General features: G+C 45.6%; 1 protein-coding gene across 2 annotated transcripts in view; it reads right to left on the reverse strand.

Annotated features, from left to right (window-relative positions):
• TLN2 (talin 2) overlaps positions 1-25,179 on the reverse strand; it is a 499,959-nt gene that overhangs the window by 92,482 nt on the left and 382,298 nt on the right. For both annotated transcript variants that reach the window (XM_052646966.1, XM_052646965.1), the window contains exons 30-37: positions 24,019-24,138; positions 22,749-22,946; positions 21,588-21,727; positions 12,400-12,493; positions 11,389-11,478; positions 9,049-9,171; positions 7,598-7,741; positions 5,761-5,922 (exon numbers count right to left, since the gene is read on the reverse strand). In XM_052646966.1, the coding sequence (XP_052502926.1) occupies positions 5,761-5,922; positions 7,598-7,741; positions 9,049-9,171; positions 11,389-11,478; positions 12,400-12,493; positions 21,588-21,727; positions 22,749-22,946; positions 24,019-24,138 (1,071 nt within the window). The remainder of the gene's footprint in view (positions 1-5,760; positions 5,923-7,597; positions 7,742-9,048; positions 9,172-11,388; positions 11,479-12,399; positions 12,494-21,587; positions 21,728-22,748; positions 22,947-24,018; positions 24,139-25,179) is intronic.

The following is a 25,179-nucleotide window of genomic DNA, read 5'->3' on the forward strand; positions in this document are numbered from 1 at the left end:
GGAGAAAAAACAGAACTATTTTAAACTAGAGTTAGAACTAGTTTAAACTAGAGTTAGAACTAGTTTAAACTATTTTAAACTATTTAAAAAACTAGAACAATTTCCTAAAATATGGACAAATCTCACAGTTGTAATATTTAGGTAACGATGTCAGACACAATATGATATCCATGATATGATTCCATTTGTGCAAAGTACAAAGGCAGGTGAGACTAATTCTGAGTGTTGGCTGTCAGATCGCCCTTCTGAGCCAGCGAGACTAACGGAGCACAAAGTGGGCTTCTGGGGGCTGGCCATATTCTGTCTCTTCATGTGGCTGCAGTTACTTAGGCTTCTTCAGCCTAGGAAAATTCACTGAACTCTACACATATGGATTTTTTGGTCTATGTATCTTATGCTTTCAAAGCTTATTTCTTTTTAAAATTAGCAGGATTAATACCATACCCCTCTTCTCCTTTTGCCTTGGGTGTAAGATGAGATGGTTAGATAGTATCACCAACTCAATGGATATGAATTTGAGCAAATTCTGGGAGATGGTGAAGGACAGAGAAGCCTGGTGTACTGCAGTTCATGGGGTTGCAAAGAGCTGGACACGATTTAGTGACTGAACAATAACAACGTGACCAGAGCACTGAATGAGTCATCACATCACCGATTAACAGCCTTCCTGGAAACCAACCCAGGAAAGCAGCCTGTGACGCATGCCAGGCCAGCCCACAAAGGGTTAACACCCGGACCCAAAGTTCCCCAACCCTGGACGCCACATTCTCAAGTCCAAGACTGTTAGAACCAACAGTCTGTGATCCAGTGACAGCACTCCTGCCTCACAGCAAAGGGCTACATTTGAGAAGGCAGTTACGCTTGTAGAATAACATACACTTCCTTGTTAAATGACCAACCAAACTTTTAATGTAACCATTATGAGCAGTATATAAAAGTCAGTTTAGACAATTAGTGAGCAAAAAGCCAGAGGCACCAGCATTAGGACGTAAACTGGATTTGAGATGCGAATGTTTCTATTTTTCAACACGGCAAGAGGAGGCAGGCATGATGAGATTTAAAGGCTATTTGAATAACAACAATATTCCAGTCAAGTCTTGGCAACTTGGGACAGTAATTATACATCCACCATGCTACTATTTTCAGAGGAATTCCCATAAGCCTGGTTAATTTAGTATCTTTGCTAATACTGTGCAGAGCTCACCTCTGCTCATGCCCTTCTCCCCCAGACAGGCACTGACCTTGACCCAACCTTGCCCATTTTGCGGTTCTTCCAGGCCCAGTGGAAATCCAACGTGCCTGCTACTCACACTGATGGCTTCAATTCTGACTGCCACATGTGCTCACTAAGTGTTAAGTTAGCACCACCCGTTACCCGCCCTGCAGCACTGCCCTGGTGATGTGGCAGTGAGCAATCCCGCTGTTCTCATGATCTTACACTATTACCATCACTGACTGCTTGAGGTCAGGCCCTTCCAGCTCAGTGGAAGATGCCCAGCTTCTGGGCGGTGCCACTTATTCCTCCTACTCTTGCCCTTTCTGCTCTCCTCCCATCCTCTGCTTTGCTTTCGACAACGCCCTCAGTCTATTAGGAAGGCAGATTTCTGATCATGTCACCAAACTTCAGGTGAACTTACGAAAAATGTCAAGATGATTACCCCAGGTCAATTCCAAGGAATGGTTTTTCTAATTGTGCAGTTTCATCAACTGCATCAACAGGATGATGAAAAGATTTTTTTTTTTTTTTGAGCATGGGCCCTAAAATCATAAATCATGTGGCCCATTGCAGGTCAAGGGCGGGACCCTGAATAGTATGGACTGTGGACTAGAATGCCAAGCTCCAATCCAGCACTGTTGTTCATTTTCAAGAGGGAAAAGCACCAAGCGTCAGAAAGGATGGTTTGTTTACATGGAGAGTTATTTCAGTTTTCATGGAGAGTTATTTCAGTTATTTTCAGTTCAGTTATTTCAGTTATTTCTGGGGATGGCTGAGACTCCCCAGTAAACTGAATACTTAGATCTGGCTACAGGTAAATTTTAGGCAGGCATGAAAGTTTTCATAGATACATTCCACGTCACGTAATGACTAGCACCCCAGCCATAACAACGGCTCCACTGAGCAAAATGAGCAGGCCCCACCAGGAGAAGGGCACTCTCTACCCGGGGCCAGCAACTCTGAATTTTCTTATTTAGCAAAACCTCACAGAGATGGGGGAGAAATCATGTCTGCATGTGCAACAGAATCAAGGCTTCATGGATTTCAAGGATTAGACGGGATCTTGCTGCTGCTGTTGCTTAGTCGCTTCAGTTGTGCCCGACTCTGTGCGACCCCATGGACTATAGCCCACCAGGATCCTCTGTCCATGGAATTCTGCAGGCAAGAGTGCTGGAGTGGGGTGCCATGCCCTCCTCCAGGGGATCTTCCCAACCCAGGGATTGAACTCAGGTCTCCTGCATTGCAGGCATGTTCTTCATTGCTCACCCACCAGGGAAGCTCCAGAAGGGATCTTAAAGATCACTTAATCCCAAAGCTCCAATGTTCCAGGTGACAAAACTAACACCTAGAAAGTGACATGTGAGGCTAAACTCATGCCTCAAACCAGAATCCAAGACCCCTGGCTCCCTTCCATCCTACTGACCTTAGAAAAGGCAACAAGAAAAGGCATAAGAAGCCCAAGAGGTTTTTTTCTCCCTCCTTTTTATCTCAAGAAACCCACTTTACCAATTCAAACAAAAGGATGATCAACAAAGCATACTTACAGCCGAGTTTAAACTGGTTAGTGAGAGCTGGACCTGGTATCTTTTGGACGCCCAGAAAGTACTTCATGGCAAAACCCTGAGCTTCAACTCTGCTGTGAAACGCAAGGCTGGGCTCCGGCTTCTCAGAGCAACAGAAGCCGTTGTTGCACAACTTCTACTTGGCATCCAAACCTGAATGACTGCACATTTAAAATAACATTCCATTCCCCACATCTGATTTGAGGCTAGGTAAGAAGCTGACGGAAGGGAGAAGCCGGCACGGGTGCATGTGGGGACAAGCAGGTAGATGGCACCCACGGTTAGGGGTCCGAGTGCTTCCAACTTGGCCGGCATCGAGAGCAGGGCCTGGTCAGAAGGAGGGTGCACACATTTATTCTTTCTGAGCCATGCTTTGGGATCACAAAGAATGCCATCAGTAGAGATTTATGATTCCTGGAGGCAGACATTCTAATGGGTGCTGATAACCCACTGTGATGTAATCTGCTCCCTGCTCTCCAATGCCCCTCCGGGAAGGGGGAGGTTCCCCCCTTTCTTCAGGACTAGAAAGGTGCGGTGCTTAGGTGTACCCTTGTGATTTAAAGGGAAAAATAAGGTTGATTAAGAAGTACAGAACTTAGAGTACAATGCAGCCTTGATGGCAGCCATTTCAAGCATTTAGAGAATTAAATATTTATTTGTTCTGCTATTTGGCAGAATTCTTAACCGCTCCTTAACTTAGGAAATCTATTCGATATGTAGTATGGTATGCTGCACTGAAAGGACCTTCACCATTTTCCTATTAGTAAATTAAAAACAAAGTTTATTTTCTTCAGCAAAGCCTGCCCCCTGATGGGAATTGAAAAGCCAAGCTCACTGCAGCAAGCTGAGGGGCGAGTGGGCCATTTCCATGCCTCCTGCGCTGCTACTGATCCCTGGGGTACTGGCGGAGGAGGAGGCCTCAATCTCCCCCATGTTACAGCAGCCTGCATGCACAGGCCTAGCTTTCAGGCCATCCCAAGAGCTCACTGGCTATAGGGAGCTACAAAGAGGGCTTGCCACTGTGAGCAGAATCTGAAGAGGAGACGAGATCTTAAAGGAGACAGGTCAGGACTGAAAACCGAGGAACGGGGCAGCAAAGAAAGGTGACTGAGCGACTTCACTTTCACTTTTCACTTTCATGGACTGGAGAAGGAAATGGCAGCCCACTCCAGTGTTCTTGCCTGGAGAATCCCAGGGACGGGGGAGCCTGGAGGGCTGCCGTCTATGGGGTCGCACAGAGTCGGACACGACTGAAGCGACTTAGCAGCAGCAGCAGCAGAATTTGTAAAGAAGAGTTTCTTACCTTTTCCCTTCCTTGGCCCATCTAAATACAGCCTGTTTTTTGACAATTGAAACGATCAGAAAATGGTCAAGTTTAACTGAAGTAAGTAAATTACATTGCAACGAACTATGATGTCACTACTTTTCAATTCTACAGCTGTCTTCCACCCCTGCATCTCCCCAAACTTGCACACAAGCACTCTAAACACACCCAGGGATTTCTTCCCAGGCTGGTGAGAGGGGTTAGTCTCTCCATGGTATGTACTCTGCAGGCCAAGAGCGAGAGCGGGTTTGGAAAGAGCAGGGGATCTGGGTTTGAATTCCAATCCACTCCTTACTAGCTGAGTCACTCCAGGAAAGTTACTTAACTTCCTGTAAAGATGGGGATGATAAGCACAGGGTGGTTGGTTGTGTGGCCTGAATGAGAGATCTACAAAATATGGAACAGGCCTTGCTCAAATTAAATACTAAAAAATGTAAGCTTTCTTCATTTCTAATACTATGGATCATGATGCTCATTAAAGTGAGCTGCCACCAGGATCCTGGGGGCACCTGGGCATGAACTTTAATTTATTTATTCATCTTCAATCGATCTTATTATATCTTCAAATAGGTGCCTTTTACTTTTTAAAAAGGCTGTTTAAACATCTGCACAGTCTCTCCTTGGCTTCTGCTCAGCCCAGCCTGTTGACTAATTTCTCTACAAGATTAAATTGGCTTTGTGGACAGAGGGGTCTGGTGGGCTAGAGTCCATAGGGTCGCAGAGTCAGACACAACTGAAGCGACTTGGCATGCAGGCACAGTGCAGGAACGAGGAGGGTGGTATCATATCCTCAGGAGGGAATAGGTGGTAGGGGAGCCCCGCTCCTCCAGGACTTGCCCAGCAACAAAGCAGCTCACCTCACCTCCACGACTGTGAAAACCCTTAAAGTCAAGCCCTCTGACACCCCTCCCTCCGGCAGGTCTGGTTTGCACAGAACTGGCAGCTTGCCTCTATGGTCTCCTTTGGAGGCTCTTTGCCTGGGGTCAACTGTCTAGACGGTGGCTGTCTTCCCACCTGGTCAGCTGCTTGCCCTCTGCTTGGAGTCCCACGTAGGGCAGGCCAGGTTTACAGTCTGACTACCCAGATACGAACACTACAGCCCAGCTACGGCAAGTGCCTCCTCACAGGGCACCCTGACCTGCCACTCCCACCCCCGCACCTGTTTATGACCTCGATCACAAAGACGAACTTGTTATTGACACGGGACATTCTATTTTAAGAAGTTGATGCTCCACTGAAAACATTTAAACAACTATAAATGGAAGAGATATCATAGGCTAGAATAGATTTTTTTTTTTAAAAGATGAAAGCGATTTTCCCAGCAATTTCCCATTCCCTTCTTCTTCCACCTTATCTCTTAGTCCAGAGATATGTAACAACCATGGTAAGGCCCCTCAAAACTGTCCCCCTCCACAAACACATAGCTTACCCCTCCCTACACACTATGCAGAAGGTTCGTAGAGACCAAGGCTGTTGGTTTTTCCTAAAAACTATGTCCATCACCAGTGAACTCCTCCTCAGTGACTGAAATCACGAGAACAAATGAGAAGTTGCCCCTCACTAGAAGCAAGTCTAGGAGCCGAGCTTCACTGCCATACCTCTCTCTCACCTGCAGCAGGTGTTACAAAGATTCCTGAGGTCTTAGCTCAGTGACCTACCTTTATGGTCTTCACCAGGTTGGCGGTGCTGTTGGCGACCTCCTTGGCGGACTGGACAAAGTGCCTCTTGGCCACGGGGTTGCCTGTCTTGGATGAGGCGATGCGGCAGGCGTTGCACAGGGCTGAGGTGTGCTTGGCGACAATCGTGGCAGCGGACAAAACCTACAACGCAGGGACTAGGTTGGGGGGCCCCCATGCTTCAGTGCAGAGGGGGTCAGTTCAAAAGAAGTCCACCCAGGTCCCCAGCCATGGATTCCCCCAACTCACACGTCTAGGGCTGCTGTAACTAAACCCCATGTCTCTAGCTCTGCTACCCCCAGAGTCTCAGCAAGAAAGGGGAGGGCGAGAATTATTAAGGTAGAAAGAAGAAACAAAGAAAAAGAAAGCTGGAGCTGCTGTGGTGATGGGAGTGGGCTGGGCTCCAGGTGGTCTTAGAGGAGAGGCTGTCAGTATGCTTTGCAACCTCTAGCCAGGAGGGATATAGCCCAGGGCCTAGGCTGGGGTTACCCAACAGAAATATAGTGCAAACCACATACCTAATTTTAAAATTTCTAGTAGCCACATTAAAATAAGTACAGAAACAAGGGAAGTTACTTTAAATGACATATTCAATTAAACCTCAGATATCCAAAATATTTCATTTCACCATGTAATCAATTTAAGAAGATTAAGCTTTTATAATCCTTTATCATACAAAGTCTTTGAAATCGGTCTGTATTTTATACTTACAGCCCATCATGGTTTGGACCAGTTACATTTCAAGTGCTTAACAGTTATGTGCAGCTGTGTGTCACCCCCACCCCCAGGCAGGCTGTAGGCACCTTATGAAGGGGTCTGGCTCAAGAATTTTGCAGGCTCCACCTCAACTGCTTTTCTGAATCTGCCTGATCCACTTTGCTGAGGCTGGTAACACTCTTTGGTTTTAACTGGACAGGTGAGGCATCTCAGGTACACTGATGCTTGTTTGGGGTCCAGGTGGTCCCTGTATTATCTCCTTTACTGGGGTCCTTCTCTTGCCTCAAGGATACTGGTCCCAGGGTCAAGCATGGACGAGCCCCTCATGAGATGCCTCTGCTGGCCCATATAGGCCACTCTTGTTCCTTATAGTACATACTGCTGGAATTACTGGGCTTACCAGGTGGCGCTAGTGGTAAAGAACCTGCCTGCCAATGCAGGAGACATAAGAGATGCAGGTTCCATCCCTGGGTCAGGAAGATCCCCTGGAGGAGGGCACAGGTCGCACAGAGTTGGATAAGACTGAAGCAACTTAGCACACTGGAATTACTGAATCTGATCCATGCCATTTGGGTATCAGAAATATCACAGAAAGTCACAAATTCTACCTAGTTCTCAAATGTCTCTATGGCTCTTTTTGCACTGCAGGTTCTGACCCAGCTTTAGGGCCTGGCTCAGCACCACTATTTCCAGGAAGTGACCCCTGACAGCCCCTCAGAGAAACCACTGACAATCCTGGCATGGTCATCATACCCCAATCATTCCAGCTTATTGGGTCTTACTCATGGTGGCCCTCAGTGCTGAGCACAGAACAAGCCCTCCATGTATCTCCCCTGAACTGATGGATGGAACTGTGAGCCTCCTGATGAATCTCGCTGTGATTACACCACTGTGACTGCCTTCCAGCACTCCATTCCAAAGCACCTACCTGTATTCACCTTCATCATATTTTGCCATAATCCTCTAAGTCATTATCTGGCTGGCCTTGCAAGCTCTGAAAAAGCAGTAATCTTCATCCTCCCAGTCTCGTACCACCCACCTCCAAGAGCTCAAGGATGCATAGACCTGACATTCCTCACCCCCTTCCCCTGCCCCAGGTTACCTGTGATGGGCTGCTGCCGGGATCCACCAGGTTCTGGCACGCCATCTGGATAGCCTGGTTGGCCCTGGCAAACTGGATGGGATCCACAAGGCCCTGGTGGCCTGCCTGGCTGTTTGGATCAGAGATGCCGACCAGGTAAGCAGCCTGGGAGGGAGGAAGAAGGCCACAGCTCAGGCTCTGTGTGCACCTAGATAAGCCTGCGGGGGACCCTGGACCCACAGTGTGCCTGCAGCAGTCATTCTCAGGCACTCCCAGTGCCAGGTGGTCAGAGTCACCTCATCAGTAAGAGTTTAGGGGCAGACAAGCTGATGCTCGCTTGGGCCAGGGAAGTGCCAGCAGGAGTCTGCTATGGGCTTTGGGGAACAAAGTCTCCTTGTTCTTCGAGAAGCTCTTCCAGGGGAACATGATGAAGGATGCATGTAGCCTTGAGTGCTCTGGCAGCCACCTTATGACTGAGGAGGCCCAGGCTCAGCATGAAGCTTACTCTTTAGCTGGCAGACGGGAGAGGGAAAAAAAACAAGTGGGTGTAGACTGATGGCGTGGAATTGCTGGGTAAGCCAACCCTGGAACCTGCCCTACATGAGGGCTTCTCATCTCATAGTCTAATGTATCTTAGTGTTTTGGCCAATTTTTTCGAACAGTAAGTAAGAATGAGTAAGACGGTTCAGGGAAACAAAATAAAGGTAATATTTAGTCTCCAACAGGACAAGAGGCTAGAAGAGAAGGTCTTCTCTTCAAATGCTTTGAGTGTGTTAGCCAAATAACAGGGAAGAGATGAATCTGTAAGGGGGCATTTTAACCTCAGCTTATTTCCCCAGAGATGCGAGGGGCAGAATAGGAGGGAGGCAATTTCACTCCCCAAACTAGGGATGTTTTTCTTTGGTTCAACACCATCTTCCTGGCTTGAGGTAACTGTCAGATGATAAATCCTTCAAGGTGAATGCTGACATTTTTGAAAGTTCAGTGACATGAGCCCAGTAATTGTTGGAAATGCACAGAACCTTCAAAGACGAGCCAGGAACATGCCTGATCACGTCTCTGAGTGATGGCATCTCATTTTTTTCCCCTCTGATTCTAAAAAAGAGCGTGACTAAGATTTTTGTAACTCTAAAGCCTCAGAGGGAATTTGAATTATGTAGTACCCATCTCCCCCGACCCCAAACAACTTATCTGTAACTATGACCTTAAAAAAATCTTTTTTAAAAAGCTGGCCTCTGAACCCTTATGTTGGCTTTATAGTACTCAGGGTCCTCTCCAGTCTGGTCTCTTCCTGGGGCTAACTGGCTGATATTTTGCCTAAATGCTCAGGAAGCAAAAGAGCCACCATGGTTTCCATGGTTTAAGTGGTGGTGGTCGGAGTTGGGGCTGAAGCCCCCTGCGCCTCCCTCGTGGACCAGGCACAGGATGGGCTGGAAGGCCTACATCATGGGGCATGGGGACCAGTCCCTTACCTGGGCTGCAGCCTCCGTCAGCCCACAGAGAGCCTTGGACGCAATCCCCACACACTCCCCAAAGGCAGGGAGGTCCCCGGTTTTGGCATTCTGCGAAATCCCTGCCATCGACTCTCCCAGCACCTGCAAAACAGAATCACCAGTGATATTGTGACCAGCATTCCTTCAGACCATGAGGTAAAGGGGCTACCCTTCCAACTTGCATACTCAAGGACATTTTATTTATAATATTTGCATTATTTTCCTTTATTTGCAGTAAGAAGAGATTCAAGATAATTATATCGCTTCTATCTCATTAAAGAGAAGTACATAATGAAAGGATGAAGCTTTCATCTAAAAGTTATCTATATCTCAAGGAGGTACAGTTAATGTACACCAATCACTAAAGTAAAATCTATACAGGGCATCCTATGGGCAAATGGTCTAAACTGACCATCACACAAAATCACACATATCTGCCAAGCTGTAGATGAAGACACACCCAGAAAGTAGAAAACACACCCGTCCCTTCATTTCTTTATTGACAGTAAAATCTAAATATATCTTTAAGGAGTATACATGTAAAGAGGAAGATAGTCTGAAACTAAGGCTAAAAAATTTTTAAGGCTAAATTCTTAAAGTATTTCCCTCTACTTTGAAAATCATGGGTATATTCTCTTTTCAGAGGTCTTGAAAATAACAGTCAAAAGGGATTTTAGTATTCAGAATCCAACCCAGGGAGGTCAAGCACCCTGCACAAGGGTAGACAGAAGGTCACAGGGGCAGAGGCAGGGTGTCTGCCCTGTATCTGGGGCTGTGTCTTCTACAGTCTCCTCACGTCCCAGGAAGGCAGGTGTTACTTTCCAGGGTCACAGATGGTAGAACTGAAGGATGTGCAAGGGACGCTTTAGGGAGACTATAAAATTCACGTCTAGAGCACAACACAGAGCTCTTTGTTTGTCACGATGCCATCTTGGATGGGGAAAGAAAGAAATTCCCTAAAGTTGCCTAGATAAACAAAATAATCCAGTTTACATAAGGACTTTCAAAGCAGTTGGTGGGTATTTTTATATACGGTATTTTCCTTTCCTTCTCCCTGCACCCCTCTTTAAGAAGAACAGTTTCTTTGGATCTAAGTGTGGGAAACATGTGCAGCCTCCGTTTAGACAATCCATAGTACCATAAAGGATGCTGGACAAAGCAAACTCTAGTCTTAGCCCAGCTTGAAGTAAGCCCTCCTGACACCACCAATACAGCTGTCTCTCCAAGCAGAAGAGCCCGAGCCATTCTCATTGTAGGCTTGCTGTTGTTCCGTCGCTATGACAGGTTGGGCTCTTTTGCGACCACATGGACTGTAGCCCACCAGGCTCCTCTGTCCAGGGGATTTCCCAGGCAAGAACACTGGAGTGGGTTACCATTTCCTTCTCCAGGGGATCTTCCCGACCCAGGGGTTGAACGTGCATCTTCTGCATCGGCAGGCAAGTTCTTACCACTGAGCCACCAGGGGAGCTCTGCTATCTCCCCAGAGCTAACGTAAACATGACGTAAACCAACGCGCAGGAACACTCCATGTACAAAGCCAAATGGCAACTGCTCAATATCCATTCAGCTGACTTGCATTTCATTTCACCTGATCCTGAGACATTCTCAAAAACACTGGTGTTACTACCAAAGGTCAGTGTTTCTCAACCTTTTTTTTTTTCCAACCTTTTAAAATATTATTATTACTGCTCTGCTAAGAAGACTTTTTAGACTACCCTCCCTCCAACTGCCACGCATATTAAATTAAATACTAAGAAATCAGAATCTGTTGAGCAAGGTTAAGATTTGGAGAAGGGAGGATACAAACCATTGTATTATCTTAGATATTTTCACTGCTTGCACCCCCAAAACCCCCACAAATTTTCATGTCCCTTGAGAACACATGCCATAAACGGATGGTAACAGGAACACACAGGACAGTCTCGTATACGGTCATTGATAGGCTTTCGCCAGCATGCAGTCCCAGGTGATGGACATACATGCTTAGATTCACAGTAAGACTCATCCCTGAGAGGGTATAAGCAGTGGTTCTCAGAGTGTGGCTCCTGGACCACATGGCCAGACCTGGGAACTGGTCAGAAATGCACAATCTCGCCCATTTTGGGAGGTACTGAATCAGAAACTTAGGGGTGTGGGTGTGGCCTAGCAATCTGTGTTCAACAAGACCCCCAGGTGATTGCAATGCATGGCTAGGTTTGAGAAACACCCGGGCAAAGGCACCACGAGCCTTTTAAGACATGGGCATCCCTAGGCCTGTGCACACAAAGCACGATTCTTTCCCACAGTGGGGAGGGATGCTAACAGCAAAGTCAGGCTCACCTTGGAATTTTCCATCACACTCTCGATGCAGTCAAAGTAAGAGAGGTCACTGACGGGTTCATTGGGATTGTCCAACATCCCCTTAACAGTCTACAAAGGAGAACATGACTTAAAAAGCAACCCAGACTTAGAACAAAGGAAACAACAAAAAATACCAATTATCACAGAATTCTGATCACAATCGCTCATTACACACATTCCTGGGAGGAATTTCAGCTGCATCAGTGGCCTGATCCACAACCTGGGTCTCAGTCAGGCCCTTCAGAAGGTGCAATTAACTCTCCTCTCCACCCCTAGCCCACCCTCTCTCACATGGTAAGTATTCCTATTTCAGAAAACTAAAGGTACATAGGGTATGACCAAGCCACATCTACTGAGATAAACAATACAACCTGAATTGGTTAAGACTGCTTTATGGACAAGTGGGCACATTGATTTTATTTTTACCCACATATACTCTACGGGCATAAATAAATTTTCCATGAAAAATAAACCCTAAGTATGAATATAAATTGATTAGCACCCACCCAGTGTTCTGGGCCACCAGGGGCCTCATGGCCACCTTCATAGTAGTAAGTGTTACTCTTGGGTTTTCTCTAATGTATCTTTTTCATGCTACAAAATCAAATGTACAAGAAGACCATTTTTACTCAAAAAGTACTCTATCCTAGCTTCTCCCAAAAGCCCTAGAAAAATCACTCTCAAACTTTTTAGGTAGAAATTACTCATTCTCAGCCTCCATTCAATACCAGAGGCCTCTTCCTGTTTGAAGCAAAGACTCTTAAAAAAACAACTCTTAGAGGAAATACGGAAGCAGGGGTGATAACCTCACCAAATCTGATTTTTCTTGAATTCCATCCCACTAGATGGATGGAATTCAAGATTAGAACTTTGGCCCCGTAAGTTTCCTAGGAAAGATAAAAGGCAATCAAGGAGAAGAACCTGACCCTGCAGGGAAAGGACAAACAGACACATGCTCTTAAATCCTCAGCAGCCTTTCCAGGGTCCTACCTCGAGTTCCCGCAGGGCGTTATCACATTCCTTCTGGCCAGGAGCTTGCTGCGTGCACAGTGTGATGAGCTGGTTGATGCTCTCAGTCACAGCTCTGAGACAGAAACAGGAAGAGCATTTTGGGTTGTGTTTTGTAAAGATCAACAGAAATTTACCCAATGATGTTTTGTAGGTTCGACAGGACTACAATTAATTCACTATAAAGGCTGCGGTCCCCGTGAGAGCTCTTTCACAAGGCTCTAAACCAAAAATAAATCACAGAGAAGAGAGAATGAGAATCCACACCTTGCTTCTCATTATTTATTCACTGATTTACCCTTAAAAGTACTAATAGCTCTCTTAAGAAAAGCGTCGGAGAAGGCGATGGCACCCCACTCCAGTACTCTTGCCTGGAAAATCCCATGGACAGAGGAGCCTGGTAGGCTGTGGTCCATGGGGTCGCGAAGAGTCGGACACGACTGAGCGACTTCCCTTTCACTTTTCACTTTCATGCATTGGAGAAGGAAATGGCAACCCACTCCAGTGTTTTTGCCTGGAGAATCCCAGGGATGGGGGAGCCTGGTGGGCTGCCATCTATGGGGTCACACAGAGTCGGACACGACTGAAATGACTTAGCAGCAGCAGCAAGAAAAGTGTGGCCATATACTCACAAGAAAGAAGTCATAACGAAGTTGCAAATAGCAAAGAGCTCCTGTTAACACTGAAGTCAATATCCTTCACTAGCAGCCCATCAGGAATAGGATGATCTCAGCCAGGCTATTTTGGACAGCCTTTATGTAGTTTGGACTATTCTGTATATTTTAAAATAGTCACACTGTAAACTGTGCCTTATGATTTTAAAACCTCTTCTTTCCTTTCATTTCTACCTGATTGACCAGTTCCTAGAAGCTATACCAAAATCACTCTTTAAAAGAGCTATTTTCTTTGTTAACATTAATAGGAACCAGAGATTCTTAGATGATTTTATATGTGTTTCTATTCTTCCAAGAACTTAAGACACAGCCCAGAATTTTTTCTTCATTGGCAAGGGTTCTCCCTGGGCAGTTCTTCCTGGGCAGTCACTGTTTAGGTCAAGCCATGGATATATTTTAGAAAGGTATGGTCCATTCTGAGTTAATTCCTTTAATAAGGTGTGAAATATGGATCCAGATTTTAATGGGGGGGGATATATGTAGGTCTAAGTATTCCATTACCTTTTTGATCCAGATTTTAATGGCAGGGGGAATATCAGTTCAGTTCAGTTGCTCAGTCATGTGACTCTTTGCGACCCCATGAACTGTAGCATCACCAACTCCCAGAGTTCACCCAAACTTATGTCCATTGAGTCGGTGATGCCATCCAGCTATCTCATCCTCTGTCATCCCCTTCTCCTCCTGCCCCCAATCCCTCCCAGCATCAGGGTCTTTTCCAATGAGTCAATTCATCACATGAGGTGGCCAAAGTTTTGGAGTTTCAGCTTTAGCATCAGTCCTTCCAAAGAACACCCAGGACTGATCTCCTCTAGAATAGACTTGTTTGGGGGGGATATATGGAGGTCTAATTATTCCATTACCTTTTAAATTGCCAAAACACATGAAAAGATGCTCAACATCACTCATTATCAGAGAAATGCAAATCAAGACCACAATGAGGTACCATTTCAAACCAGTCAGAATGGCTGCGATCCAAAAGTCTACAAGCAATAAACGCTAGAGAGGGTGTGGAGAAAAGGGAACCCTCTTACACTGTTGGTGGGAATGCAAACTAGTACAGCCACTATGGAGAACAATGTGGAGATTCCTTAAAAAAACTGGAAATAGAACTACCTTATGACCCAGCAATCCCAGTGCTGGGCATACACACCAAGGAAACCAGAATTGAAACAGACACGTGTACCCCAATGTTCATTGCAGCAGTGTTTATAATAGCCAGGACATGGAAGCAACCTAGATGTCCATCAGCAGATGAATGGATAAGAAAGCTGTGGTATATATACACAATGGAGTATTACTCAGTCATTAAAAAGAATACATTTGAATCAGTTCTAATGAGGTGGATGAAACTGGAGCTGATTATACAGAGTGAAGTAAGCCAGAAAGAAAAACACCCATACAGTATACTAATGCATATATATGGAATTTAGAAAGATGGTAATGATAACGCTGTATGAGAGACAGCAAAAGAGACACAGATGTGTAGAACGGACTTTTGGACTCTGTGGGAGAGGGAGAGGGTGGGATGATTTGGGAGAATGGCATTGAAACATGGATAGTATCAAGTAAGAAATGAATCACTAGTCTAGGTTTGATGCAGGATACAGGATGCTTGGGGCTGGTGCACTGGGATGACCCAGAGAGACGGTATGGGGAGGGAGGAAGGAGGGGGGTTCAGGATTGGGAACTCATGTACACCCGTGGTGGATTCATGTTGATGTATGGCAAAACCAATACAGTACTGTAAAGTAAAATAAAGTAAAATTTAAAAAAAGTTAAAAAAATATAATAAAAAAAATAAAATGCCATCCTTCCTGATTTGAATTGCTTTTGTAATTTTGTTGACAATCAGTTGACCATATTTGTGTGGGTCTACTTATGGATTCTGTTCTATTCCATCGAACTGTGTGTCTAACCTTTCACCAATATCACACTGTTTGGATTACTACACCTTTACACTAGGTCTTAAAATTGAATACAGTACCCTTGTTTTTATAAGCGGAAAAAACAGAGAGAGAAAGAGAGAGACAGAGAGAGACACGAGATAATTCCATAAGGAGATGTTACAATAAGGTGCAAAAACAAGACTTAAACCCATGCTTATCTGACTCCAGTGCCAGATCCAAAACCATTTTTCTGCCGGGTGATAACTGGTCTGTATCTTTGGCAGGACCCTGAATGCTATTCAGTCGGTAACCACTGCAGCTAATGGGCAACTTAAACTAACAAAATAAAAATAGGATGCACATTGCTGCTAATCATTAACACTGTCTAATATAAAAATGCCTCATTTTATTAGTTAAATTGGCTTTGCAGCTTCCCACAGAATATCAAATTAGATGGAAAGGGATGTTGCCAATGTACCAAGGCAATCAGCTTAATTATTTGATGAGGAGCTACTGCTTTGAATTTTAAATTTAGCAAGAATGATGGGAAGAAGGAAAACATTCCTCAACTCAAGAAAGAATCCTCAAATAGTTTCTGTAAGATTGATTCATTTTAAAAAACAAAAAAGATTGATTCATTTATTTGGGGAAAAGTGCTTAACTATGGTGTCTTCCAGGTGCAAAGCGAAACAAAGACACGTGAGACAGCAGGACAGTCTCCAGTCGGGACCACCTTTGGAGGGTGCAGTTCATGACGTATTCATTGGCAGGGGCCCCCAGAGTCCAGCACCGTGTTCTGTGTGGCAGCCTTCAAGACACATTTTAGAGTGGGCAGGCTACATGTGTCAACACAGCAAAGGGTGGAAAAAGGCCCCAACTAGGATGACAATCATTTGGGGAATATTTCCACATATCACACAAGCTTTCCATTTAGCTTCTTTCAATGCTCCCCATTTATCTACGTTAAAAAGCGTGGTCTTTATATAAAGATATTTCCATTAGAAACTAGGTATTCATGGGAATTCCCTGGTGGTTAAGCAGTTAAGATTCAGTGCTTTCACTGCTGTGGGCCCAGGTTCGACAGCTGGTCAGGGAACTAAGATCCCATAAGCCTCATGGTGCAGCCAAAATAGAAAATCCCCAAAACAAAAACACACTATTATGTATAAAATAGATAACTAATGAGAACCTACTGTACAGCACAGGGAACTCTGCTCAGTGCTCTGTGGTGACCTAAATGGGAAGGAAATCCAAAAAGAGGGGTCTATGTACACACATGGCTGATTAATTTTATTGTACAGCAGAAACTGACACAGCACTGTAAAGCAATTATACTCCAATAATAATAATAATGAAAACCCAAGTGCTTACAGTTGGTGAATTCAGAGACTATGTAGCTATTCATTGGCCTACGTCATATATTTTTTAGAAGTAAAAAATTTCAAATAAAAACTTGGGGTTAAAAAAAAAAACAACAACAGACTAAGGGTTTGTGGTTGGATAATCCATAACCGTGCCAGCATGGCACTGCTTGTCTGAATGAGTCACCTCGTAATACTGATCCATGACTGAAAAGCATTATTTAGGTATCATTTATCCTCATAAATCATTTTAGAGTGTGAATTGCATAGCTAAATAAAAAACCTACAGAGGCAATTAGTTATGTAGATCTGACAATTGGAAATAGTATTTTTATGGTTCAAACTATAAAACATATTCATAAGAGCATAGGATTAGAGAAAACCCAAACACGCAACAATAAAGGATGACTAACAGACAGTCTACAACATAATTCTGAAGATCTGTTAAGTCATGATATCATATTACTTGTATCATAGAATATTCATGATATACAATAAGTTAATGTTAGAAAAGAATATATAAATATATATAAAGAATATATAAACGTGTAAACCATATGCACTGATACCAAAATGGTAAGTGATTTTACAATATTCTTTTCAAAATTTATTATTACTATTTCTTGCCACTGATTGGCTTGCAGATCTAGTTCCCTGACCAGGGACTGAACCTGGGTCACAGGAGTGAGAGTGCCAAGTCCTAAGCACTAGACCACCAGGGAATCCCCAAACAATATTATTTTAAAGCAAAGGTTTTAGTAAATTGACTAAAACAGTACGAACCAACCAACTCACATCATCATAAAAATATGGCCAAAATTAGTTGCATGCTCCCTGTGTTACATGTAAATCCCATTAGGCTTGAATTGTAGTTATTTTTATGTTCCCCATAGTTTTTTTGGTAAAGAACAAAGCTATACAAATTCATTTTACAAATACAAAAAATTAAATAACCATAATTTCATCATCTAGAGATAGTGTTTTCTTATAATTCATTCTTTATCTAAGCATATGCAGCTACTCTCTGTCTTTAAACAATTGGAATCTACAACCTTAGATGTTAAAGGCTTTCTAACCTACAGCCAGTTAGTGTTTAGAGATACTAAATCGATTCAGGCAGGAGTTTGTGAGCTCTGGAAGGAGACTGTATGTAGACAGGGAATTGGGGCAGAGGTGAGAGAAGAAAATCAATCAATTTGTGCTCATGATGATCCATTAAGCATCCAATAGTGAGTGAGCTTGGAGAGAATAAAGCAACTTCAGATAATTCCCATCCTTAAAGGAGGATGTGCTTAGGAAGGCAGCAAAGAGCAAACCAAAATTTAACCTTTGGTATTCCCCGGGTCCTACCATCACAGGCATGGGGAGTAAAAAAATAATCCAGTTTAAAGCTCTCCAGGAAAGCAAGATGCTAGCAATCCAGTTGGAGAGGCAAGATAATGCACAGACAAGACATGAAGGTGCACCAAAGGAAGCAGTGATGGGGGTGTGACATCAGACAGGACTGGCGGGACACAGGCAGGACTCACTGGGAGTGAAAGAGAAGTAAAGCCTTGACCACAGGTGTGGGCTCTGCCTATTAGGGAGCGCCAGACAGGGACCAGAGCAATTGTAAAGTCAGGGCTCAGCAAGATCCCAATTTGGATAATGGGAACAGAACGCTGTAGAGGAGACCGAGAGACAGAAGGCCCAGTGTACATTTTTCTACTTTATAGCACGGAATTGCTGTTTGCTAGGTCATCCTTTTTCACCATCTCTGGAGCCAGAAAGATGCCTGCCTGGCAGGAACCTCAAGGCAAAGGGCAGCGTGGGAAGAGGCACCTCCTGCAAGGTCCTAGCAAGCCCTGGGGAAACCAGAAAGCCGCTGAACTCCTGGCTTAGGACGGTCCTGCTGCTGGCGGCAGTGGGCGTCAAGTCTTCAGCTCCCGGGAGGCCTTTTGAGCAGGGTGACTGTAGTCTGAGAAGCAGCTTGGGGGTGCTTGGAGGTAGAACACTCCTTTTTTTATTTTTCGCCACTGCAGATTGGCTTTTCACTTCCTTGACTAAGTTCAGGGAGCATCAAACCAGCCCCAAGTCACAGAAAAAGCTGATAAACAATTTACAGAGAGTCTCCAGCCCACCCAACTGGCCAGAAAAGAGCTGGAGCCAAGCATTTACATGGGAAGAACAACAACAAACCAGACACTCCACAGAAAATGAATTCCTCCCCACGAGGCATCAGAAACCAAGGGACCAGTCTGTACCAGGGCTCAAATGCAGAATGATAAGCAGAGCAAAAAACCCACATACTCTTTTTTTTTTTCCCCAAAGCAGGAAGAATCATGGTGACTAGAAAGAACAAAGAAAGGGTTCCAGTCTGCTGACACAGGAGCAGGGTGGAGCTGAGTCGGTCCAGGTGTGGGTCCCTACAGTGGCATGTCTGGGGTCTTTGGACATCCACACAGACAGGGAGGGCATGGCTGTCTCGAAAATCGGGAGGCCAGTGGGACTGCAGATGAGGACAATAACCATCAGATTCCTGCTACCCAGCTCCAAAGGTGCTTATGCACAGGACTTTTGTGAGGCCCAGAGAGAACGGTGGTGGTATGCCCTGGGTGGGCCTGTCCTGACTGGACCGGGGCTGTCCTTTCTTACTCACAGTGTGTGCCCACCACTGGGCCCATATCAGGCATGCAACAAAAATTGGATTAATGAACAAATGAAGTAACAAGAGAATGAATGATTGCACCCCAGTGGGCAGAGCTTTACCCCAAAGAGGAGCTGGCCTGACTCACACAGGCAAGCTCCCACTGGGAAAATACCCCAGGGAGCCGAGCTTGCCAAGAAGCCAAGAAGAAAAGGCCAGCAACTTCCTGCAGCAGTTCTAACCCAAGACTATCAATTCACGTGATGATTTCTGAGTGCTGACTTGGCTGTGGAACCATCAGGCTGGGAATTCTCCCTATCAACTGCTGAAAGCCAGGACAGACAGGGCAACGGAAGCTTTCTCACCTCACCTCCAGGGCCCTTCCTCAATGTAACCACCAGGGGGCGTGCAGACACTCACGGAGCAAGGACACCAGCAATAAGCTTTCAGGTCCCGGAATCCCTTTTTTAAGGGGCTTTCAAAATGTCCGTTTATACTCTCCTCTCCTTCCCACAATTTATGAGAGATGACAACATGCCTCTGAGTTGGAAACTGTAATTTTGAAAAGGGGCAAAAAATTGAAGATAACAAAAAACAACTGAGTTTAGGTACCTGGAAACATTAGCTGCCTTATCCAAAGGCTGTTCTTGGAAAAAAAAGTAATTAAGAGGGTTTTATATCAGAAATGGAGAAGGCAATGGCACCCCACTCCAGTACTCTTGCCTGGCAAATTGCATGGACGGAGGAGCATGGTAGGCTGCAGTCCATGGGGTCGCTAGGAGTCGGACATGACTGAGCGACTTCACTTTCACGCATTGGAGAAGGAAATGGCAACCCATTCCAGTGTTTTTGTCTGGAGAATCCCAGGGACGGGGGAGCCTGGGTTGCCGTCTCTGGGGTCGCACAGAGTCGGACATGACTGAAGCGACTTAGCAGCAGCAGCATATCAGAAATAGCTGCTCAACAGAAAGGATATCACTGTTCCTCCTCATCCCCACCCTGAGCTCAGGAGGGCATGCACCTGCTGGAACAATCACAAGCAAACCACAAGATGGAGGTGGGGAGATGTGAGTATGTATCCCATCACCTAGTGGCTCTCACTGTTGTTTGAAGGTAAAGTACGTTTGGGCCTCCCAGGGGGCACCAGTGGTAAAGAACCCACCTGCAGATCCCCTGAAGGAGGGCATGGCAAACCACTCCAGTATTCTTGCCTGGAGAATGCCACAGACGGAGGAGCCTGGAGGGCTACAGTCCACAGGGTTGCAAAGTGTCGGACATGACTGAAGCAACTTAGCACTCAAAGTATGTTGATGACAATGAATAAAGAAACTCAAAAGTTTTCAAGGGAGTTGCTCTGAAATTATCTAAATCCCCCCATAAAAAACAATACTGCAAACAAAGAGGACACCAGAGACAGGTATTAACCAGTGGTACCAAGATACCTTGTCTATTGGGAATGGAACAGAGCTCAAGGGTGATGTGGGCTATACACATTCCTATTTTGTGAATGGGAAAGTTAAGATGGGTTGAGTGGTCTGACCAAAGTAACCTACTTAGTCAAGCATTGAAGTCTGTACTAGAATTTGGGACTCCTGATTCTGACAACTTAAAAAAAAAGCCAGGAGAGATAAAGACATTGAAAAACAAATAAGCAAACAAAACCAAATTTTAAAAATTTTAAGTAGAATTCAAGCCATGCTTTTTAACAATCACTCATCTGCATACTTTGAAAATGTTTCCCATTAGGCTACAGACCCTAACTGTCCTGCCTTTAATCCTTCACTGCTGTTAGGCTTCCGATAAAGTGATACTAAGTAAGGCTAAGAAAACAGGCCTATACCACCACAGAATTACAGGACACTCTACCCCCTTGGTTCAGGAATACGAATGTGGGATTACCAACATAAAATCTTCCTTAGCTATCATTGCAGCTTCTCCAGATACCAGCATTTAATCACTAGTCACTGAACTAAATTGCCAGAGTGGACCTGGGGCAGAAATTATATCGTATTACCTACTTCCTTGGGTGAAGACAACAGCAAAGAAGGACATTCACATCATCCCAAGGTCAGATTCATGTTTTAATATATTCCCCCAATTTACTCTCATCACCACCCCATCCATCCTGACTTTGAGCCCTTCTGCACGTGACGAAGTGACCATGTTTAAATCCAGCTAATTAACATGGGTGCCAGGCTCATAGTAGTAAACACTCAAGAAATGTTGAATGGCTAGTTGAGTATTTTTTTTTTTAACTTTTCAGCATCTTCTGATTTCTTTTTAAAGAACATATGGTACTTTCACAATCTGAATGATATTAGCACTACTTAAAAAAAAATCTGTTTAAGCCACCATATTTATGAATCAATGGAGGCCTTCAGTCTAAACAAGTCCTCCTGAAAAGGCTTTAAGAGGAGACAGAAGGCATCTTTAGTGGAGAATGCGCATGCAAATGAGCCCATTTAATAAGACACCAGCATCTATGTCACTGTCGTTTCTAACTCTGAGAACAGAAGGTTAGCACCACTTCTTCACTCAGCAAAAGCAGCAGGATGTTAGGCGGACCTCGCAAACACTGATGTTATTTAACCACACATGAAAGCCCATTTTGTTCCACACTTACCTTGCAGCTGCAGCCAGGAGATTTTTCGCATTGGGGGCTCCTGGGTCTACAGAGAGAGATTTGGCAGCTAACAGTAGCTTGCTGGAGGCCATGGAGATATTCTTGAGGCTCCCTATGACTTGGATCTGGTCTTCTTTCGTCTGGAAGGTGAAAAGGAGCCAAAGTAATTAGGGGCTGTCCATTTCTCCTAAGCAGCATTCAGAGCTAGGAGGTCATCTGTACAGATGGCATGAAGCCCAATTAGTCTGCAGACGCCTAGCGTGTCAAGACTCTGCCCAGTGTCTACTGTTCCCCAAACAGATCCCAGACCAAGATGCACACAGAGGCACAGAAATCCATTCCCATGTGGGTCAGCCAAGAACTACACTGTATCACAAGTGTGGGTATTAATGGGGGGTGTGGGGTGGGGCGTGACCAGGCCACAATTCCAGCATCTTGTTCAACAGTGCTGGAGTTGTCCAGGGGCTGGTGCACCCCAGCCTGGCACATACAACAACCATCACTGTTTGGACATTGAGAGCTGACTGCATCCCAAAAGCTTCTGACTCTGGAAATAATACACTGCTCACCTGGCTTCCCATCCGAGAAACAGCCCTTTGTATGTAACAGAGTAAGAAGCATGCTGGGTACCACTTTGAGGGAGTTCAAAGCAAATAAATAGCTCGCAAATAAATAGCTCAGTGAGCTCACCCCAGACCAGTCATGCTCCCTTGTTCTAAAGTAGGGGTTTATCTATTCATCTGAAGGAGGTAATTTTGAATCACTTGATACTCAGGGTTAGACACAACCTTTTCAAATGGACTCACTGAACCTCAAATAACATGAGTTTTTAATAGTACCATACTACATTTGAAGTATAGGATGCAGGGCTCTCCTCCTTCTCTCCTCTGCCCTCCTTTCAAACAGTATAAGATGTTCAATTCTATTGGAAGATCATGGGAGAAGTTATCGGTCATCTTTATCTCACACATAAGCTAATAGCGTCTTTGGGAATGCCATTCCTGTAAGCTCACGAAGCTCTCTGAGCAGCAAAGATGATGTAAAGCTGTGGGCTGTTCACAGCTTCCCAGCTCCTATGTGCCGCTTAGCCTCAGGGGCTGACAGTCCACCAGAGGCAAGAGGCAAGGGTCAGCTCCACTCAGCAACAGCCCTCCCTCTCACCTGCGCCTGGCCTGCCATCTCAATGCCAGCATCAAGGAACTCGTCGAAGTCATCACTGAACTTCCCGGAGGCTGCGGCCAGCTCTCCACTCTGGCCCCGGGTGGCATGGACCACTTCCCCCGCAGACTGGTTCAGATCGGCAGCTGCTTGGTTCAGTTCACTCTGGGCTTCCTGGAAGGGCTTTGTGCTTGGAGGTAACTGTGGGAACGGAGGGCACATTGCGGAAAGAGTTTTTCTGAGTGTAGGAGGAACAGTGGGCGCTGCAGAGGGGAGACAGGCTCCCCAGGATGCATTTCTGAATCGTTCAGGTGAAAAGGCTCTGTGTGGCCTGAGCCCACGTTAAGTCTGACTTTCAAAAAAATACACCCATTCACTCATTCACTTAAATTTGTTGAACACTTATTCAGTGCTAGACAGAGTGGATCTAAAAATAGTTAAGGACGGCTTTCCACAGGGCTTCTGTGCTCCTAGCTGCATAGTCAAGATTCATACCTGGACAACCTGACTCTGGAATCTGCTCTCTGAACCCACGCTCTATCTTGGCATTCTCAGATGGAAACTTGCAAAGTTTTAGCTTTCTTGAACTAAAAGGCAGACAGATGCTATTAACCTTTAAATCCTATTTTTCCAAACTAATAGTCACCAATTTTATTCATCAGTTGGTCTCTGCTAACAATATAGCTTTCCCTCAGAAGTGCCACTGGCAGAACTGTAACTGTTGGTAGAAAGTTCTAGAGAGTTAAGCTAGATTATATGAGTCACACCACACCCACTGTCTGCATACCTGGTTATGTGCCAAGCACGCAGCAGAGAAGAAACAGAGATGAAGAAGACCAAGTCCCCCCAAAGCGGGCTTACAGAAAAAGAAGGGAACAAGCTCCAAAATGAAATCCCACAGACCACTCACTCTTTCAGTGAGTTCCGGACACTTTTGTCCCTTTATCACTGACTGTCATGGCCTGAAATGTCCTGAGGAGAGGTCAGATGATCCAAACCCTCCCCCTCAACAGCCTGCCCCATTCTTGGCTCACAGGGATAACCCGAGATCGAATGGCAACGTGGGCTCAAGGAAAAAATAAATTTTAGAAGCTCTACCTGGGAATTTGGCTGATCAGAAAGCAAAATAAGGAAAAGGCAAATAGGCAGGAAAACCAGGACCCCCTAAGAGAAGGCTAGCTACTCAAAGGGTCCCTGGAGGGGAGAAGACCCCACCTGCACCTGAGGTGAGCCCAGGCCCAAAGGTACCCCTTCCCGAGCCAAAACCTCTCACCGAGTCCACCAGCAGCTTCTTGCTTGACTCCCCAATGCTCTTCAAGGCCACATCCACATCCTTCTGCCCAGGGAGACAGTTCACACAGTTATTCAAGGAGTGAGAAACGGCTTTGGCCACCTGAATACACAGAGGGAGAAAAGCCCTGTCAGAAAGCAGCTTCCAGGGCAGACAGACTTGCACATGTGCTGGGAGTGAGCAGAGCTAAAAGAGACAGGGAAAGGACCTGCCAGCGCCCACCTGACACTGTTTACCACTGCATCAGGGTATTTAGCGGAGAAGGCAATGGCACCCCACTCCAGTACTCTTGCCTGGAAAATCCCATGGATGGAGGAGCCTGGTGGGCTGCAATCCATGGGGTCGCTAAGAGTCAGACATGACTGAGCGACTTCACTTTCACTTTTCACTTTGATGCATTGGAGAAGGAAATGGCAAGCCACTCCAGTGTTCTTGCCTGGAGAATCCCGGGGACGGGGGAGCCTGGTGGGCTGCCGTCTATAGGGTCGCACAGAGTCGGACACGACTGAAGCGACTCAGCAGCAGCAGGGTATTTAGGCCTCTCACTCGGGGGAACATCCTGTGTCTTGGCACCAGGTGTGACTACAGCACTGGAGGCCAGGCCAAGTCCTGACTCTGACTCAAACACAAGCCTCCAATATTCTGTCAGGTTCCAAGACAAAGACAGCCAATACCAAGAGGAAGAGAAATAGTTCCCTGCTAGGGAGGCCTGCAGAGGGCCCGAGGTAGAAGGAGGCCCCGAGCTCTTTGGATCACCGTTTGCAGGCCTGTGATGAATTTCTGCCCAGTGACCCTCTGTTGCCATCACCTCCACACCTCCCCCAGCTCAAGGGCTGGAGGGGCGCTCTGAGCTCTTCCAGACCAGCTTGGAGTTTGCCCACACGCTGCCTTGAAAGGAGGTTGCGAGGCTCTACATCTGCACTCTCTGGGAAGACTCATCTGAAAAAGCACTAGAGAGAGTTTAAAGTGTTGAGTTTCTAAACCAAGTGTATCTACCTCACCTCCCAGGCCAGGAAGAGGGATACGTGTAAGCGCATTCGGGCCAAGACCAGCTTGCTGTGACCAGGCCCTTCAAGCTCCGAGCACAGGCCTCGACAAAACCCCTGTACTTTCTGTTGACTGAATTAAGAAGATCTCACGTTA

Source organism: Budorcas taxicolor, chromosome 10 (assembly GCF_023091745.1).
Source record: "Budorcas taxicolor isolate Tak-1 chromosome 10, Takin1.1, whole genome shotgun sequence".
In the NCBI taxonomy this organism is placed as follows: Eukaryota; Metazoa; Chordata; class Mammalia; order Artiodactyla; family Bovidae; genus Budorcas; species Budorcas taxicolor.